The sequence below is a fragment of the Dendrobates tinctorius genome, unplaced genomic scaffold (assembly GCF_039654945.1).
Source record: "Dendrobates tinctorius isolate UK_male_01 unplaced genomic scaffold, ASM3965494v1 ptg000049l, whole genome shotgun sequence".
Taxonomy (NCBI): domain Eukaryota; kingdom Metazoa; phylum Chordata; class Amphibia; order Anura; family Dendrobatidae; genus Dendrobates; species Dendrobates tinctorius.
This window is the reverse complement of record NW_027361717.1, coordinates 20450974-20470622: the sequence shown is the minus strand read 5'-3', so window position 1 is coordinate 20470622 and position 19649 is coordinate 20450974. Positions and strand designations below refer to the sequence as shown.

General features: G+C 43.7%; 1 protein-coding gene across 1 annotated transcript in view; it reads left to right on the top strand.

The window, feature by feature from the left end:
* Positions 1–428: 428 nt before the first annotated feature.
* LOC141091130 (uncharacterized) overlaps positions 429–19649 on the top strand; it is a 65989-nt gene continuing 46768 nt past the window's right edge. Inside the window, exons 1-3 of the mRNA XM_073576522.1 lie at positions 429–623; positions 12681–12731; positions 14317–14376. Coding sequence (XP_073432623.1) covers positions 527–623; positions 12681–12731; positions 14317–14376 — 208 coding nt within the window. The 5' untranslated portion in view covers positions 429–526. The remainder of the gene's footprint in view (positions 624–12680; positions 12732–14316; positions 14377–19649) is intronic.

The window sequence follows — 19649 nt, the reverse complement described above, 5'->3', positions numbered from 1 at the left end:
AATCGAAATTCAACAAATTTTGTATATCAAATCTATTATTAAATTGGTTCATTTCTAGGGGCTATGATAAATATTTAGCATTGCATTCTGGTAACATCTAGCTTTATCTAGAAGCACATAAGACCGCTTGTCAATCCTCAGTGGTGCTAACAGTCTTATAGTGTTTTGAAGACCTCATTCAAAAGTTTTATTATCCTATTTATTAAGTCAATTCTATGTACAAAATTATTCAGTCATTATCTCGAAAAACAGAGATTATTTGCAGATCTGTCTGGGAGGAGAGGTTATGTTTTCAGCTTTGTGTTATCAGTCACTTGTGAGGTAGCGTAGTTGAGGAAATAAGGTGTTTAACCAAAGGTCATGTGAGCACACCCAAACTCAAGTTCAAAAAAGGGATTGTGTTGACAGTGCGTCATATTGGGCTTGTAGCTACGAGGTTTTATATGCATTTACAGTTTAAAGTTCATGCAGTCAGTAACACTGAAAACAACCGGGATCCTACACAATATAACCCTGGAAATGCATCATGGCACTGCACCACCGACTCAGTCAGTGGCAAAGGATACTACTGGCAATCCTCTGCTTTCCTCTGCTCCCATTCTACTTGTGCGTGTACTACCTGTGTAAGTACTACTCTGTCTTATGCATTATAGACACATTGATTTGGGAACATTTTGACAGACAAATGAGGCTGAAAAGGCAATGCTATTTTTTCAGAGTTTGCCTGCTAGCCCATAACTGGTCTATACATTTGTTGTATGGGAATAGCTTTTTTTTGCAAATTTATGAGCAGATAACAGAAACTTTGAATTTCTCTGCATTTTATTGTGTGATCATACTCACCTTCGGGTAATAATTCCAATTATATTCAAGAACATTGCTAATAGGAAGGGAGAGAAGGCTAAACGTACATGGTCAATTGGACATGATTTGTCGTAAAATACTACTATGGGACCAGAACTGGTCCAAGAACCAGTCCCAGCCATCGCTGGAGAGAAAGCTAAAGGTGTGACTCTACAACTTCCATTCATTTAATCGATAAGCGAAGGGCTTTTATTTTCATAGGTTTGGTTCTATGGCTATAACTTTCACTGCATAGGTGGCCAAAACGTTAAGATAAATGGTGGTCATGAAAATGATCTTTTCTGCACACTCTGACCACAGAAAATTAATTACATAAGTTAGGATACAAAATATTTACTTAACTTCCTATGTGATTACCCTCAAAGCTGAAAGATCTTTTAGGTCAATCCGGTTATTTGAGGTTAAACATGGGATCTAGTTTCTCAGGAAGCTTTGTTTGTAAGACTCCCTACAACATCTGGATCTCCACAAGGAGAAATAGTGCCCTCCATACCATAGAGTCTATATGGTGGGAATAGAATTCAGTTGATCATGCCGTGTCTATGTCCCTGTACATCTCTGTTTGTCTTGTGACCATTGTAATGCCAATCATTTGTTATTCTGCTCTTCAAAACAGTTATACATAACTCACGAGTGTGTAAGGTATTTACAACTGCAATCAAAGCTCACAGGTGTTTGAGGAAGATTTCCTCAGCTTCGGAGGACAGACCTCCGCCTAGATGCTAACAGTGCTCGCCGATACTAAGAAAGCAATAAAACAATAGAGAAATGTAAAAACACCAGAATCCATTTGTATCCAACCAGTAAAACCTCAGGTTTGCTTTTTTATTTTTTTTAATCTTGGCTAAAAACACAAACTAAATTATAAAGGTCAAATTAATACATATTTAGCTGTTAATAGTAAAAAAAGACAAGTCAATGAATCTGTATTTTTATATGGCAGAGATCAATAGTTCTCATCAAATATTAATTATCATTATTATATAGCACCATCATATTCCACTGCACTTTACACACATTATCGGCACTGTCCCCATTGGGGCTCACAATCTAGATTCCCTATCAGTATGTGTTTGTAGTGTAGGAGGAAACCAAAGAACCTGGAGGAAACCCACGCAAACACAGGGAGAACATACAAACTCCTTGCAGATGTTGTCCTTAGTGGAATTTGAACCCAGGATCCCAGCGCTGCAAAGTAACAGTGCTAACCACTGAGCCACCGTTCTGTTATAGTACACATACAGTACCAACAATGGTGCCCCCACTATAGTCTCATTCAACAACATTTAACAGGAAGCCTAGTCCTTGAGGGTATAGAAATGTTAAACAAATATTTCCGAAACTCGGCAATCTGAATGGGAGGAGACACAGATTAGATATTAGAAAAAACTTTTTGACAGAGTGATCAATGAGTGGAACAAGCTGCCACGAGAAGTGGTGAGTTCTCCTTCAATGGAAGTCTTCAAACAGAGGCTGGACAGACATCTGACTGGGATGATTTAGCGAATTCTGCTTTGAGCAGGGGGTTGGACCAGATGGCCCAGGAGGTCCCTTCCAACTCTACGATTCTATGATTCTATGATTCTATGATATACTAATTTGGATCATGTAATTGTAGGGAAGGTGACCTGATGGACGGACAGACTTGTCAGAATAGAGAAAGGAGGGTTTGCACAGTTTACACAGGTGTCAGTTACTACAGTGGGGAAACAGCTGAGAAAGTGTAGTGGACGTGCAGTACCTTGGGTTGACCATTAGAGGGCAGGGAGGAGTGTGAGCAAAGGACTTGACATCAGCTTAGGGCTTAGGAAACCATTGGTCATGGGGGGCGGAGTTACAGGGAACAGGGAATGATATATATTTGACAGGAGGGTTCCAGAAAGTTCCAGTCCCCAGGGGGAGCTCCAGTGACAGGAGGACTACGACAGTTTGTGCACTGTGAGTAAAACCAAACCAGGGGGACTGAGGAGAGAGAACATCAGGGGGGTGGTCCTGACACAAGAGTACTGCAGTATAGACGAGGCACTGAGGTAAAGCATACCCTACTGAGGGAGAGACGACTGTTCCGAAAAAGTACTGTTGGCTTACGGGCCTAAGGCGGCCACAGTGACCGATCTGACAGGAGTGTCGAAGAGTGAAGAGGGGGACAGTGCGTATATGTATGTCCCCGGTGTAAAGTACGGTGTGCGGGAAGCGGCCCTGGAAACGGAGGGCCGATAAGTGAAGTGAGGTGAATTGCAGTGCGGTGTACTTCGGAGGCCGTCAGGCGGACAACAAGAGAATAAACTTGGACCTGTTGTACCCGAAACCTGCCTCATATTGTGTCTATACATTACTGCGCGGTATCCAGAGGGACCACCCCCCAGCCCGGCCCACTGACCCTACACTTGGCGTAGTCGGCAGGATCGCCAACGCTAATACGTCATCTTCTGCGGCAGGCCTGCCCTAAAGAATGGGGAAAGACTTGGACTACACTGCTTGGATTACAAACACCTGCGGATTATAAATTACCCACCTGTGGAGTACAAATTGGGAACCCTGTGGCGGATCTGCGTTGCCAGCAGAGGATCCGGGGCGGTACCAGGTGCTGTGCAGTATGGCCGTGTTGCATCAGCGCAGAGGAGAGGTCCAGGTGTTTGCAGTTGTTCTGAATGGACTGGGACCCCCTCCAACTTACCCCAGGGGGAAGCGGTATGTACCCGGAGGCCGACGTTCCCATAGACTGGACCCTAGTAGATGGGTGGAGAGGCCTGCCATTGCCCCACCCAGCAGAGGGAGTGGCACAGAGGAAAAGCTTGGCTGTGGCTGCTTGGCACCATTCAACTGCTGCCCAACGGACGGTATGATACGCTGCAGGTGTCGAGGCATCGGGCGCCTGGAGTGGCGATGGCGGTGGGAGGTCGATCTCCGCCAGAAAGCGTCTCCCTCAGAGCCACGGACAGGTAGCTGGCTGTTGATTTGAGAAGTGGAGCCTGTGCGGAGCCAGCGGGAACGGCCACCGAAGTTACCAGCAGAGAGCCTCCCTGCGGAGCCCCTGAGCCTGGAGGCTAGCCCCGCCGGATGGCAGCGTGAAGAGCCGCGTGATGACATGATGGAGGCCATGGCGCCAGGGAAGGTGAGAGTTCCCCCGGCCCGGACAGTGGCTCTGCAATCGACCCCTACCATTCGGCCGCAGCGCGCGGCATCCTGTGTCCCCGAGAGCCCGGCCAAGGAGGGCTCTGCTATATATGCAGAACTGAGCAAGGTCTCCGCTCCAGGTCCTGAACCACTTCACCCGGTGGCGCCACGCCCCGTGTCGCCGGTGCGGAGCCTAACTGTAGAAGACACTGTTGCATCCCCTCTGCCACTAGCGACTGCATCTTCAAAGGTGGCCGCTGCCCCGGCTCCGGATGCAATTGCAGGTGCGGCCTACCCTGTGGCCACTGCTGCTATGCCGGCACTGGAATCTACTGAGGCCTGTGTGACAGACCCTCTGTGGCCCAATCTCCTAAGAACATGGCTGCTCACATCGGCCACCCGGCCCCAGCGGCTGCTGGGCTGCTGACATCATCGGCTGCCTCTGCCCCGCTCTCTTCTTCGGCGGAGCCCCGCCCACCGGACTCCAGAGCCTGCGCTGTACCCTCCGTTTGGGTTGCGGAGGTTATCAAGAAAAAGAAGGCCAGGGAGCAGGAGATATGGAACCTGCGCCATGCAAAGGGAGAGGCTGGTATGGCGACTACGAGATCTTTGGGGCGGCTCTTGTATACGAACATTGCCAGAGGGTATGGGTTTATATGCGATCTAGCTACCGGCCAGAAAGTCTATATTAATGTGGCCTCTATTCGCCACGGCCGGGCTCTAGACGAGGGGGACTTCGTGTCGTACTACAAAGAGTACTGTCCCCGCGGCTACTACACGGTAGCTGTGATTGCTGAGCCAGAAGAGCACGAGCCCCCGTAAAGAGGACTGTTGCGGACACTCCCTACATCCCGGGAGCTCCACGGCTGTGGGGCCCCCTGCTGCCGGCCACTAGGAAGTGGTTTGAACTTTCAAAATTTCGTTGCACCGTTGTGCAAATCACAAGGACAGTTTGCGTCCGAGTTTAAAAAAAGGAAAGTTTAATATAGAAGTTTGGGTTTTTCTTTTTGTATTAAGCCTGACAAAGCAGAGATGTCAAGAAGAGAGAGTGTCCATGTCCAAGGAAGGGGGAGAGAAAGAAGATATGCAATGTTACATTGTTATATGTTGGTTTTAAAAGCAAAGGAAAATGAAAAAAAATATATAAAAAATGGGGTACTTGTGACATTGTAAAGTTGTTTTGTTGTATAATATACACAAGTAAATGCAACAGGTCCGGGTAAGGGAAGGTCTGAGGGACCAAAGGGAAGTGTGAGATCCGAAAGGGGTCTATGTGTGGAGAAGGTCTGGGAGACCGAGACGCCGACCATGACATGTAACTGGAAGAAAGGTAAAAGAGATGGAAGATGTGAGAAAGACAGCCGTTCTAGGTCAGGTCCCCGACACCACGGACACCCCTGAAGGAGGAAGGTGGACGCCGGCAATGATCTGGTAGGTGTGAGGCCTCGATCATGGCGTGCCGGACAGTGGAAGGTGACAGAAGGGGAGAGTAGGGGAAGGTACATGCCATAGAGAGAATATGGGTGTACCTAGCCCAATTTGAAAGACGTTGTCATGTGGCGTGCGCACTGGTGAGTAGCAGTAGGCTGCTCAGAGCTTGGTGCTCCCGGTATGGTTCGCCCCCGCGGGTAGTGGGTTTGGCCCAACAACTGGTCCGACAACAGAGTGTAGGTGAAGCTTCAGAACGGCGAAGGCAGGGATTACAATTGTCGAGGACGACAATAGACAAAGGAAGGAGGCGTGTAGGGAAGGTGACCTGATGGACAGACAGACTTGTCAGAATAGAGAAAGGAGGGTTTGCACAGTTTAGACAGGTGTCAGTTACTACAGTGGGGAAACAGCTGAGAAAGAGTAGTGGACATGCAGTACCTTGGTTTGACCATTATAGGGCAGGGAAGAGTGTGAGCAAAGGACTTGACATCAGCTTAGGGCTTAGGAAACCGTTGGTCATGGGGGCAGCGCTACAGGGAACCGGGAATGATATAAATTTGACAGGAGGGTTCCAGAAAGTTCCAGTCCCCAGGGGGAGCTCCAGTGACAGGAGGACTACGACAGTTTGTGCACCAAACCAGGGGGACTGAGGAGAGAGGACATCAGGGGGGTGGTCCTGACACAAGAGTGCTGCAGTATAGACAAGGCACTGAGGTAAAGCATACCATACTGAGGGAGAGACTACTGTTCAGAAAAAGTACTGTTGGTTTACGGGCCTAAGGCGGCCACAGTGACGGATCTGACAGGACCGTCGAAGAGTGAAGAGGGGGACGGTGCGTATATGTACGTCCCCGGTGTAAAGTATGGTGTGCGGGAAGCGGCCCTGGAAACGGAAGGGCCGATAAGTGAAGTGAGGTGAATTGCAGTGCGGTGTACTTCGGAGGCCGTCAGGCAGATGGCAAGAGAATAAACTTGGACCTGTTGTACCCGAAACCTGCCTCAAATTGTGTCTGTACGTTACTGTGCAGTATCCAGAGGGTCCACCCCCCAGCCCGGCCCACTGACCCTACATAATATTGGATAATAAGTTTAAACTTTTTACATAGATTACATCAGGAATTTGGTATAAAACAGATATAGGGGTCCATTCATTCATCAAGACCAGCATTTTCATGGTGGTCTTGATGAAGAGCTGGAAGGAGTGTGAGGTTTCTGATTCTTAGGCTAGGTTCACATAGTGTTAAAGCAGTCTGTTCAACGCATAGCGTTGACGGACTGCATTAACGCTACTCCCTCCCGCGTTCGCGTTACGCAATCTGCGCTAGCAGTGACGGACCCTCGGACGCTGCAGACCGCGTCCGAGGGTCCATCACAGAATGACGATACATACGCATGCCGATTGTGACATGCGTTAGTGATGCGCTCGTCTATAGCAGTCTTTGGGTGCATTAATGCATCCGTTACATAGCTTTAATGCCGCTATGTAACGGATGTGTTTAATGCAGCACCCGAACGCTATGTGAACCCAGCCTTAGGGTGGCTACACACATAGTAGCTTTGTCACAGGTTTTCTGGAGATAACTTGCAGCAGATCCGTCTTAAAATCCAAATACGTTGTATGTCATCAATTTCCTGCAAATTTCACTCTATGTATTGCAAAGAGAGAAATCTACAATGTAAAATTGCAGAAAGAATAGATTTGGTGCATACTGAAAAATACACTACTCACGCACTCACCTTTAGAATTTGTGCACATTTTGCTTTTTTGTAACATTTATTCTGCAAAGAGTTGTCATAAATCGTGAAGGATTTCGTTATACAAGCAAAGTGAATGAGATTCCAGAAGTATTATTCACATTTTGCTTATTTTTTCTTTGCAGTTTAAGGCTAACTTTCTAACTAGCGTCGGCCGACGGACATCGCACTGCGTCGTGCCGACGTACCGTCGCACGCTGTGAAAGTTTTGCACAACGGGGGCAGCGGATGCAGTTTTTCAACGCATCCGCTGCCCCATTGTAATGTTCAGGGAGGAGGGGGCGGAGTTTCGGCCGCGCATGCGTGGTCGAAAATGGCGGACACGACGCACAAAAAAAGTTACATGTAACGTTTTTGTGTGCGTCGCGGCCGCCAAAACACGACGCATCCGTCGCAAGACGGATGTGACGTGTGGCCATACGTCGCAATGCGACGCTGATGCAAGTCTATGGAGAAAAAACGCATTCTGCGGGCAACTTTGCAGGATGCGTTTTTTCGCCAAAACGACGCATTGCGACATACGTCGGCCGACGCTAGTGTGAAAGTAAAAGGAACAGCATCCGGTCTAGGTGAAAAATCGTATCAAGAATTTATTCTGCCAGTAATATTGGCAGAATACATTTTTGAAATAAATTTTTGATAAATTTTCAATAAGATTTTTCACCTAGACCGGATGCTGTTCCTTTTCCTTATTTGGACTATCATTCATTTGGGTCCATGAACCTCTGAACCTGCATCTACTCCTCCGCTGTGCTGTCGGCTGCTCTTTGCTAGTGTGAAAGTAGCCTTAGTCTGCATAATGTCAATTCTTTCAGGACTTTTGCTGCAGATTTCACCTATACTAATGAGTGGGAAAAACACATAAAAAATGCATGCAAAAAAGGCTTGTATTTTATGCTGCATTTTTCCAGTCAACATGTACATTCGGCAGCTTTTTCTGCTGCAAAAACTGAACGTGTCCTCATACTCTTAGGATATGTGCACACAGTGCATTTTTGATGCGTTTTCAAGGCTTTTTTTCTTCGTGGAAAATGACCAAAAATGCTATGGAATCCATATGCAAGCTACTTCAATGTCAATCCTGAAGTGTTGTGCACATGATCAGTAATTTTCCTTATTTGCACTACGGTTTTTTTCTGCAGCATGTCAATTCTTTGTGCATTTCTGCAACGTTGTTCACCCATTGACTTCAATTGAGTCATACAAATCCACAGCAAAAACACAGGTATGAAAATGTTTGTGAATTTGATGCAGATTTGCCAAGTTTTAGTTTGCGCTTTTCCACCTTCCTTTGGGGTTTCCCATGCTGTCATCTGTGTGACAGTGCGGGAAACATCAGCACAATGGTTATTATCAGCGGTAACGCTACCACTGGTAAGACTGTCGATCAGAGCGCTGCGGGGTCATGCTGTCAGATGTCAGCATAACCCCGCAGCTGTGATTGTGACCCACAGCACTGACCTGCAGTAATAAGCTTACCGCAGGTCAGCAGGCATGGGCTAATGAGACTACTGCTCCCATCAGGCTACGCCTTCAAATAAATAAAAAAAATTATACTCAGTTAATGCCCAATCCCCAATGCCCTCGTCTCCTAGAAATAATGTAAAATAATAAACCAATCGAGTGTTCCATGGCGATTTCACCAGGAGATGTGACTGCTCCACCCAGCTGCCGGTGATACACTCACATAAGGTAATTGCTCCCGCAGTGTATCACTGAGGTGCCGTGAGAGAGTTCACTGGAGTTCATCAGCTGACCAGCTCCGGTGATCTCACTTACGGCACCACTGCATGAGAACTTTCTCATGGCAGTTCAGTGATACACTGCGGGAGTGATTACCTCCTGTCATTGTATCACCGGTTGTCTTTGAGAGCAGTCACATCAGTGACTGCTATCAAAGTAATCAGGATCATCATGGGACATTATGGATTATCTTCTCTGCACACAGGTGAGGAATATTGTGGTTTATTATTTTATTTTTGTTGCATGAGACGTTGGCTTCGGTGAATTAGGCGTTTGGTGAGTATGGTTTAATTAAGATTCATTGAGGGAGTCTGTGTCCTTATTTCAAATAAAGGACTTTATTATGGATGTCTGTGTTTTTATACATTATCACTATGGGGATAGTAATGGATAGTCCACAAATTGAGAAAATAGATATCCGGCACTGTTGTGTGAAAAAATACCCTGAATGTCTGCACATATATTTTTCACATTAATAAAAAACACCTTAATCCCACTTGGAACGGGTGCTCAATCCCATATTGAAAAAACAGAACATTTCGTTGTAAAGCAAGAGAAAAAGCAGGATGGCACTCCCCGCTCATGTGAATCAAATCACTTTATTTCACATACACAAGGCATCGGCATAGGCACGGGAGCAATGTGCTGGAAGACGGACAACAGCCGTTTCGCGCTCAATACGCTTCAACAGGTCCTATGCTCAGAATACAGGTAATGCAAATTAAAACACATGTGTGAATAATAACTCCTCCCCTTCACCTGAGCTTGTCTTGTGACTCCTCTACCAATAAAAACTCTTTAATGAAAAACAAAAACAAAAAAGCAAAAAAACAAAAAAACACAAGAAGATAAAAAACATTTCCCTCTACAGCACTATATTGCAATTGAGAAATATGATGTTAAATATTCAAAGGAATACCGCCATATCTACCTTTTCATTTAACCCTAATGGACCTGTGGCTTTAGTGCGGAGAATCCATCTAGCTTCGACCTGCAAAAGACGCTTATCATGATTCCCTCCATATTGCGGCGCAGAGACTCTTTCAATACCAGCAAAACGCAGTGCCTCCGCATTTCCACCATGAAATTTCCTCATGTGTTCTATAAGTCTGGGGACTCCTTTTCCTGTAGTAATTGAATTAAAATGTTCTCTAAACCTGATGTAAAGAGGCCGAATTGTTTTGCCAATGTAGAAAAAACGCATGGGCAAAATAGGACATAAACCACAAAAGCAGTTTTACATGAGATAAATTCTTTTACCTCATGATACACAGATCCCATTTTTACAGTTTTTCCACTCAGCTTAAAGGGGCACCAAGAACAATTCTTGCACTTGTAGTTCCCTACTGGACTGCTGGATTCCAGCCAATTGTTCCATTTATCCTGATATCTATTTTTTACCAGCAAATCTCGGAGATTAGTGCTCCGTTTACTTGCAAACACGGGACCTCTGCCGACCACATCCAATAAATCTCTATCACCTTCCAAAAGATGCCAGTTCTGTCTGATTACAGTTCTAATATGTCTGTCCATAGAGTTAAAGGTAAAACAAAACACAAAACGTTTTTCTTTTTGCTTTCTGCTCTGATTATTAGTGATTGCTACATCATTAACCCTTTATATGGCCGAGTCTAAAATAGATACAGGGTAACCTCTCTCTCTGAATCTGCTGTGTAGTTCACCTGCTTGTTTTCGGAAACCCTCCTCATGGCTATTGAATTTTTTAAGTCTGAGAAATTGGCTGAAAGGTAGGGAATTTTTAACATAATAGGGGTGTGCACTGTTGTAATGCAGGAGAGAATTAGTGTGTTTTAATTTGCATTACCTGTATTCTGAGCATAGGACCTGTTGAAGCGTATGAGCACGAAACGGCTGTTGTCCGTCTTCCAGCATATTGCTCCCGTGCCTATGCCGATGCCTTGTGTATGTGAAATAAAGTGATTTGATTCACATGAACGGTGAGTGCCATCCTGCTTTTTCTCTTTCTTTACATAGTAAAGGATTGGTGTCTTATAGACGCCTCTCCATTACTAACTTGTGGGCTTGATGTCACCACTGCAGGGCAAGTGGGAAGAGCAAGGCTAAGTTCCAAATATGGAGCATCTTATAGATGCGCCTTTTCTGGAGCAGCTGAGAGCAGATGTTTTTAGTCTGGGAGGGGCCAATATCCATGGCTCTTTTCTAGGCTATTAATATCAGCCCGCAGCTGTCTGCCTAGCCTTTACTGGTTAGATTTTATAGGGTAACTCTATGTCAATTATTTTCTGGGATCCCATTGTAAACTAGCCAGTAAAGTCTAAGCAAACAACTGTGACCTGATATTAATAGCCTGGGAACCTTTATGGCTATTGGCTCCTTCCCAGAATATTAACATCAGCCCTCAGCCGTCGGCTTTCCTTCTACTGGTTACTAAAATTATGCAGGAGCCCATGCAATTTTTTTTTCATTTATTTCTTTAAAATTAACAGTAGCTGTCTGGTTACAGCCTAGGAACGCTTTTTCTGTTAACGCTCCTAAATAGGCTGGTGAAAATGTGTGTGTGTTTGTGTGTGTTTGTCTATGTGTTTGTGTTTACTTATCAGCTTACTAATGAGGGTTTCCGGCTGACACATTTCATTACTAAGCCTAGGGCTAGGTGTCAATGACAGATGCTGACACCAAGCCCTAATCCCATTACCCTGATGCCACTGCATCAGCATGAAAAATGTGATGTTGAACCATAGAAATTACATTACAAAACTTAAAAATATCTTTATTTAGCTCAAAAAAGCCTTCATTTCATACAAAAATGTGGCAAAAACTCACCAAAAACGCGTTTTTGCTGCAGCTTTTTTCCAGCCAAGAGATACTAAAACCTTGCAGAAATTTCTGAAAGCAAATGCTCAACATGCGCACATAGCCTAACTCTAGCTTTCTGCATGTGAAAAAAACTTGCCAAAAAACTACCTGTATCTAGTGAATCTCTTCCAACTCCCCCATGAATATGCATGATTGGATCTGAAAAGCTTATATAACTAAATTGGACTATGCAGACATTTGTTTCGGACTGTCATCCAGGGAAATAAAGAATTGGGCATGTTAAAATAAATTCAGGCACCATATACACATTAGATAATAGGTTAATTGGGCATAAACTGCTCTAGATTGTGAGAACAACTGTGTCTACCATTCCTAGTGGCACTTAGGGACATTATGTGAAATAGCATTTTTGCAATACAAGCAGGGGCGTAACTACCACGGTCGCAGCAGTCGCCACTGAGACTGGGCCCGGGGGAAGCCAGGGGCCTGGCAAGTCAGACCGTTATATCTCCCAACCATCTCAATTCTCACGGGACAGTCCCGTTTTTGACCCCCTCCACCTGCGTCCCACCCGGGAGTCTATTCTTCATGCACAGAACTGAGCCACTACGCCCCCCCCATGCACCCCATCCTCGCCCTCCCAGATAGACCCACCGCAGCCCCCCACAGCCTGAAATGAGATCACAGGAGGGGAGGAGTCAGGGGTCACATATCTATTTATGTTGTGAATCACAGTACAAAGGATGAATGCTACAACAAATAAACGGCATTCATGCAGCACAATCCACAATGACATCTACATGTTTTTGGTGTGGATTTTGCTGCAGATTTGACGCTAAGTCTAGGGGTTTATGACCAACTTGGATATCAGACTGCATCAAAGCAAAATTTCTATCTTACAAGGCAATATTGTGCATGTGTCACCATTCATCCTGCAACTCTATTGATACTGATATGTCATTTACATCCAGGTCTTAAAAATAAAAATGAATCAGAACCAGATGGAAAATATCAAGATTTAGGTAAGATATATTAATTAGTTATATCATAATACTGTATTAATCAATAATATCAGTCAGTAGCGGACAGTTTGTGGAATGAACCACTCGGAATATTGCCCTAGATCGCTGGAGCACCCTCCATACGTCCGGCTATCGAGGGAGCTGCAAACAGCAGTGGGGTTTCCAGGTATAGGATATGATCCTAAGTGGAGGTCACTAATAAATAAGTCAACCCCAACCCTAGACAACCCCTGTTTAACAAAGTCATTTTTGACAGCATTGTATCTGTCTATCCATCTACACTATATGGATGAAAGATTTGGGACACACTTCTTAATAATTGACTTCAGATTTTGTATTTAGTCCCCCTACCACAGATGTATAAAATCCAGCCTTTTGCCATGCCGTTTTCCTGTACTAACATTTAGGAAAGCATGGCTCGTTGTATAGAGCATCACTAGTACCAGCACTGTCCTGTAGTAGGAGCCACTGTTGCAACAAGTCACGTCATGAAATTTCTTCCCTTTTCAGTGTTATACAATCATCTATGAGTAGTAGTATTGAAAAAAATGCAGCTTTTACGAATCATAGTAACTCCATGATGAATTGGAAACCATATAAAGTAACAGAGCAGGGTCTCCGAGTGCTGAGGTTCTTGGTGCATGAAAATCACTGACTGTCTGTGTACTTCTTAACTATAGAATCCAAAATATCTATGGCAGTAACATTGGCATAAAACTGTGCGCCAAGCGCCTAATGGCATGGGTTTCCATTACTAAGCATAAGGCCAAGTATCAAATGTAGTGGTGTAAGGCTGCTAACACTGGACTCTGGAGCAGTGGAAACGTGTTCTGTGGAGTGATGGATCACACTTCTCTGTCTAATAGTCTGATGGATGAGTCTGGCTTTGGTGAGTGCCAGGAGTACGAAACCTGCCTGACTGCAATGTGTCAGCTGTAAAGTGTAATGAAGAGGGATAATACTAGGGGTTTGTTTTCAGTGGTCGACCTTGGTTCATAAGTTCCAGTGAAGGAAAATCTTAATGATTCAGCATACAAGACATTTGCAAAGTTGTATCCAACTTTGTGAGAACAGTTTGGGATGTCCCTTTATTATTCCGGATTGACTATTTCCTCATGCACAAAGAAAGGTCCATAGCTGGGGTAGTTTGATGTGGAAGAACATGGCTGGCCGCCCTGGACCTCAGCCCCAACACCCTTACAATGAACTAGAACAGAGATTATGAGGCCAGCTCTATCATCCAACAACAGTGTCTGACCATCCGAATGCTGTTTTGGATGAACTGGCAAAAATTCCAAAAGGCAAGCTCCAAAATCTTGTAGAAAGTCTTCCTTGAAGAGTGGAAGCTGAAAAAGGAGAGATGAGGGGGTGAAGGAAATCCAAGATTAGTGCCTATGAATTTAGAAAATGATGCCATAAAAGGTCTTCTAAGTGTAACGTGGAGGTGTCCCAATACGTTTGTTAATGTACTGTAGTATATACTGTTTAACTCCAACACAGTATAAGTTCTCTCCATTGTAGCTTAAAAGAAATGAGAAATTAATAATGGCTCTTCTATTCATAATGTAAAAATCATGTCTTACAGAAGTTTCAAACAATACCACCGAGGATGTAAGAACGAGACTGTCAACTATTAATAATAATGGTATGAAAGAAACACATGTTCTATAGTAAATAGTATCTACATGTAAAATAATGGCTGCATGACATAAAAACATAACAACTCTTTCATCAAGTCCAGATGGTCTGTGAACCAGAATTATAGCTAGGCTTTCCTTCATTTGTGGCAATCAATCAGTTTCTTCCACTAGCCCTTCAAAAGGAAATGTATTTTCAACAAAGCTTTGCATAAATCAATAGTACAAACAAATAAAAGAATTTGCAATATATAACTTTTTAATATATCCTATCAGAGAAGTTTTCTTCTTTCTCCACTTATGCACTTCTTCTTACCCTTACTGTCTCCTGAATTTTGTCATCACTATGAAAAAAAAAGTACCACTAGCACAGTGAGGTGACTGGTTCTAACTCCTATTATACACAACGGAGAAAGAAAGGGAAAGGAGGAGTGTGGAGCAGCATGAGAAAAAAAAGCAGAAATCATGCTGAGCTTTCTAACAAGACTTTTACCTCACAGCTGTGCTGGATTCACATTCACAGTGCTCAGTACTGCTGAATAATTTTCTCCATGTTGCTGTGGTTTCTCTTGTATGATAACTAAGGACTGAAGGGCAGCAATTTTTCATGCGTATTGGAGACATCAGAATAGATAGTCTCCTTCCATCAGAGTCAATTTTAAATTAATAGTCTGCAGAGGGTTAGCATTTGGCTCATATATTTGACAGAAATATTGTGATTCATCATGTGCACACAGGGCAGCATATTCTGAAAAGTTAATATTTAATTTTTTTTAACTTTTAATGTTAATTTCATGGTCAAGGTGGAATGGCCCATTGTCAATCAGTACTTGGAGTACATGTCATTGAATGTAATCTGTCACGTTCCCATATCTTATCAACCTATATAGAGGGTTAATCTGAAGGTTAATAGAGTTCTAAAGCTGCCTGGCTGCCACACTGAAAGCCTGTCTATAGGGAGGAAATTCATTTAATTCTCCCCAGCAGCCTCAGGCTTTCAGTCATAGAGGTGCAGCTGGCATGTCTTCAGTCACCGCTCAGTACATAGTAAGTGGAGGCTGTAAGCACACTCGGCACTACAGTGGCTGCTGTCAGATACTGTGTCAGGATGTGCTAACAGCCAGCACTCACTATGTTCCCACAGACCCCTAAATATAGTATGATGCCCCCACAGCCTCCCCTATATAATATGATGCTCCTACAGCCCCCACTGTATGCTGTTCCCACAGCCCCCTTACATATAGTAAAATGTCCCCACAGCCCCCTATTTATAGTATGTTGGCCCTCCAGCTCTCTATATACTAATATGCTATATACTGTAGTATGATGGCCTGAACAGCTCCTTATATGCTGTATTATATCCTCCACTGCCCCTCTATATATAGTATGATGGTCCCCAAAGCTTCTCTACATGTAGTTTAATGGTCTTCACAGCCCCGCTATATATAATGTGATGTACCCAAAGCGCCTCTATATATAGTATTAAGCCCCACATCTGTATGCGTACAGTATGATGGTCCCCACAGCTCTCTAAATACTGTATTATGTTCCCAACCGCCTCCTACGTAGTTTTTTTTAATCCTCACAGTCCCTTCTACAGCAATTTATATATAGTATGATGATCTTCCAGCTCCTTCTATAGAGTATGATGTCTTTACAGCCCCTCTATATATAGTATGATGTCCCAACAGCCACTATATATATAGAATGATCCCTCCCTTAGCTCTTCTATATTTAGTATGAGCCCCCACAGCCCCTCTATATAAAGCATGATGGTCCCACTGCCGCCCTATATATGGTACGATGTCTCCACAACCATATATATAATATGATGGTCTCCACAGACCCTCTATAGACAGTATGTGGCCCCACAGCCTCACATATATATTATGATGATCTATACTATGATATATAGCATGATGGTCCCACTGCCGCCCTATATATGGTATGATGTCTCCACAACCATACATATAATATGATGGTTCCCACAGCCCCTCCATAGATAGTATGTGGACCTACAGCCTCATATATATAGTATGATGGTCTCACAGCCCCTCTAAGTATAGTATGATATCCCCACAGCCCCTCTATATATAATATGGTAGTTTCACAGCCCATCTATACATTGTTAATCAGAAGATCAAAAATAGTAGGTAGCGGTACTGGTACATAAAAACAACACTTTGTTCGATCAACACCTGAGAGGCACAGTCATGGAGGAAAATGAACCTTGTCGCTGGATACTGCTGTACAGGCTGGCAGACATTTACTAGAGGAAAATAATACTGACTCAATTTGTGAGAATTTACAATTTCAATTTCAATTTACAATTTCTATTGAGACATAATTTGTTTCAATTTGGTGACCACTGGTATGCCCAGTTGGCGGGCAACTTTTGCCAATATTTTCTTGGGACAATTTGAGATTGATAAAGTTTTCAACAGAATTAGTCCCTTTGCATAAAAATATCAAGTTTGTAGGTTACATTGATGACATTTTTATTGTGTGGGATGGCACTCCACAATTATTCAAGGACTTTATTGATTATCTAAATGATAATCAGGTAAATATGAAGCTTACCTGCAATATTGCAAAGAATTCAAATGAGTTTTTAGATGTCCAGACTGAAATTCTCAAGTGTGCCATTTGCACAAAGGCTTATTGTAAACTCACAGCTACCAACTGTCATGATCCATGCTGGATCATGACAGATAAAATGCACTAGTAACCTTTTTTTTCCTTATGCTGTGGTGCTTAAAGATAGTTTTGCCACCGGTGGCCATTAGGGTCATTGCACTGTGGTGGTTTCAGTTCTAGTTTTGCCCCCAGTGGCCTTTAGGATCATTACACTCTGGTTTCTTTAGTTTAGTGCATGTGATTATAAAGCAGGTGTGATTGCTCTGGCTCTGCTATAAAAGAGTGTCAGGTGTTGCAATCACGGTTGGTGAAATTGCTCATTTCCAACCAAGACTGGTGAAGGAAGTAGAGAGAGAGTTCCTGGCAGCTCAGTCAGAGTCCTGGTGTAGAAGTAGTCAGAAAGGATTTCCTTGCAGCTCTGACAGAGCTTGGTGGCAGCTATTCAGGAGGAAAGCTGCATTCTGGTGGTGGACTCTGTTGCTGGGAGCAAGAGCAACAGAGCAAAGCTACGTGGTGTTCCCCTGTTTGTATTTTTCCCTGGTGTGTATTAGTACAGCGGTGGGGCCAGTGCCTGCACCACCCAGCTCCCTTGCAAGGGATAGGTGTAGGGTGTGCTACGGTGACAGGTTCCGGCTCGGCGACAGGTGAGGAGCCTGTATAGGGAACGTTAGGAGTGTGAGGGACACTGACTCAGGGGAGTGCAGGAGGTCTCCACGTCCCCGTACCCTATCGCAGGGCCCACCATTGTAACTGTTTTCCCTTCCCCCGTGTCTTGTTTTCTGAGTTACCTGCCTGCAGTCGTGTCATACAGGACGGGTCCACGTGACACCAACTCGCTGTCGAAGTATCACAATTATCACCTGCTCCATATCAGATGCTCTTTACCATATAGACAGCATCATATTAATAGTTCTGACAGTACCTTTTTTCAGCAATCTGATAAATTAAAAAATAGAGTATTAGAACTGGGCTATCCAAGAGATATAATTGATAACAGTTTTCAGAGAGCATTAAATAAAGATTGGAGTCGTTTATTTCAGTATGGCAAAAAAACAAATGGTAGTAGGTTTGTGTTATCTTTTCAACATGATCTAATTAGTAGAATTGTTAAATGTATAATTCATAAAAACTGGCACATGATAGAGAGTGATCCCTTACAAGCAGACATTGCAGTTAAACAACCTATGATAACATTCAGGAGAAGGAGAAATTTAAAGCAAACCTGTCAACAAAATTTTGCTAAGTAAACTACAGGCATTGTCAGTTTGACAGTGTTGCACTGATTAAAATGATGCTTGGGGTGAAGAAATCCATCTTGTGGTTCTTGTGTAATCAGTGTTAGAAGTTTTCAGCTAATGATATTCTCGTGCTCTGGGGAGGGACTGTAGGCAGAGTCTTATCTTCCTGTTCTAGGTTAGAGAAGCCAAGGAAAGATCTGCCCACAGGCCGCCCTTTTTCATAAACACATTAGCAAACATGTGCACTTGTTATCGTCAGGAATGGTTCTCCTAGACTTATTGTTCACATGAGACAATCTCATCAAGGCAATCCTAAATGCAAGTGTCTACAGTCTGTTGGGTCTACATTCTGTACCAGTAACTATGGAAGGCGTTGACCAGCACAATTTACTACTTCAAAAAGAGACTTACTTCATTTAGAAACCAGAAGTGTTGGGTCTATTGGGTCTAAATGATCGGCATGAATTAAGTCCATTCTTACAGTAAAAAAAGTTCTATTTCTTTATATATTTTTAATTAGATGAATTTTAGACTGTTGTCTTTTTTGTATATATACTTGTATTGGTAATTGTTATATAACTTCTGGGGTTAGTATAAAAAGGAAACATGTCTCTAATGATGTAAGAGCTGGAAGAAACTTGAGCACACGCAGAGAAGCTGTCGCTCGTTTTCCTCCAAATAAAGTGCTGTTTTAATGTCCCAGTGGTGAGTGCCGCTACCTACTATCTTCGATCCTCTGATTACTTATCTGCAAGGGCTTTTTATAGCTGAGCACCACACATTCTGATTTTCTGGATTAGTAAAAAATGAAAACCAGAAAATACGGTACCAAACTGTTGCCTACAGTCTGAATCAGTCCTTAATATAAAGCATACCACATGATAATGAGCTAGGTGGTGCATGAAAAATGTTTTGAAGTATATTCAGTATTGAAAAAAGAAACAGCACTCACTAGAGTTGAGCGAAACGGGTCGGTCAAATTCATAAGTCGCCGACTCGCTGAAGTAGGGTTTCATGAAACGAAACCCGACCATAGCGTGAGGTTGGCCACGAAGTCGGCGACCAGAGCGCCAAAGTCGCGTTTCAAATGATGCTTCCAGCGGCCTTTTTCAGCCAATGATGGAGGACGCACACTGTGGGAAATGCGATGACATGGGCATTGGTCACCACCATCTTTGAGAAGGGCATGCAAGTGTTTGGCTGGCTTTGTGTGGCATCACAGGGGTTATAAAAGGGCGTGCACGCCGACCGCCATCTTACTTCTGCTGATATTAGCATTAGGGAGAGGTTGCAGCTGCTGATTCTGAATAAGGGAGAGCGTTAGGCAGGGAAGAAGAACAAAAAAACTGCTTCTGCTAGTAGCGATTTCCACTGTACAACACAACAGTATGTGTGCAGTGACAGGG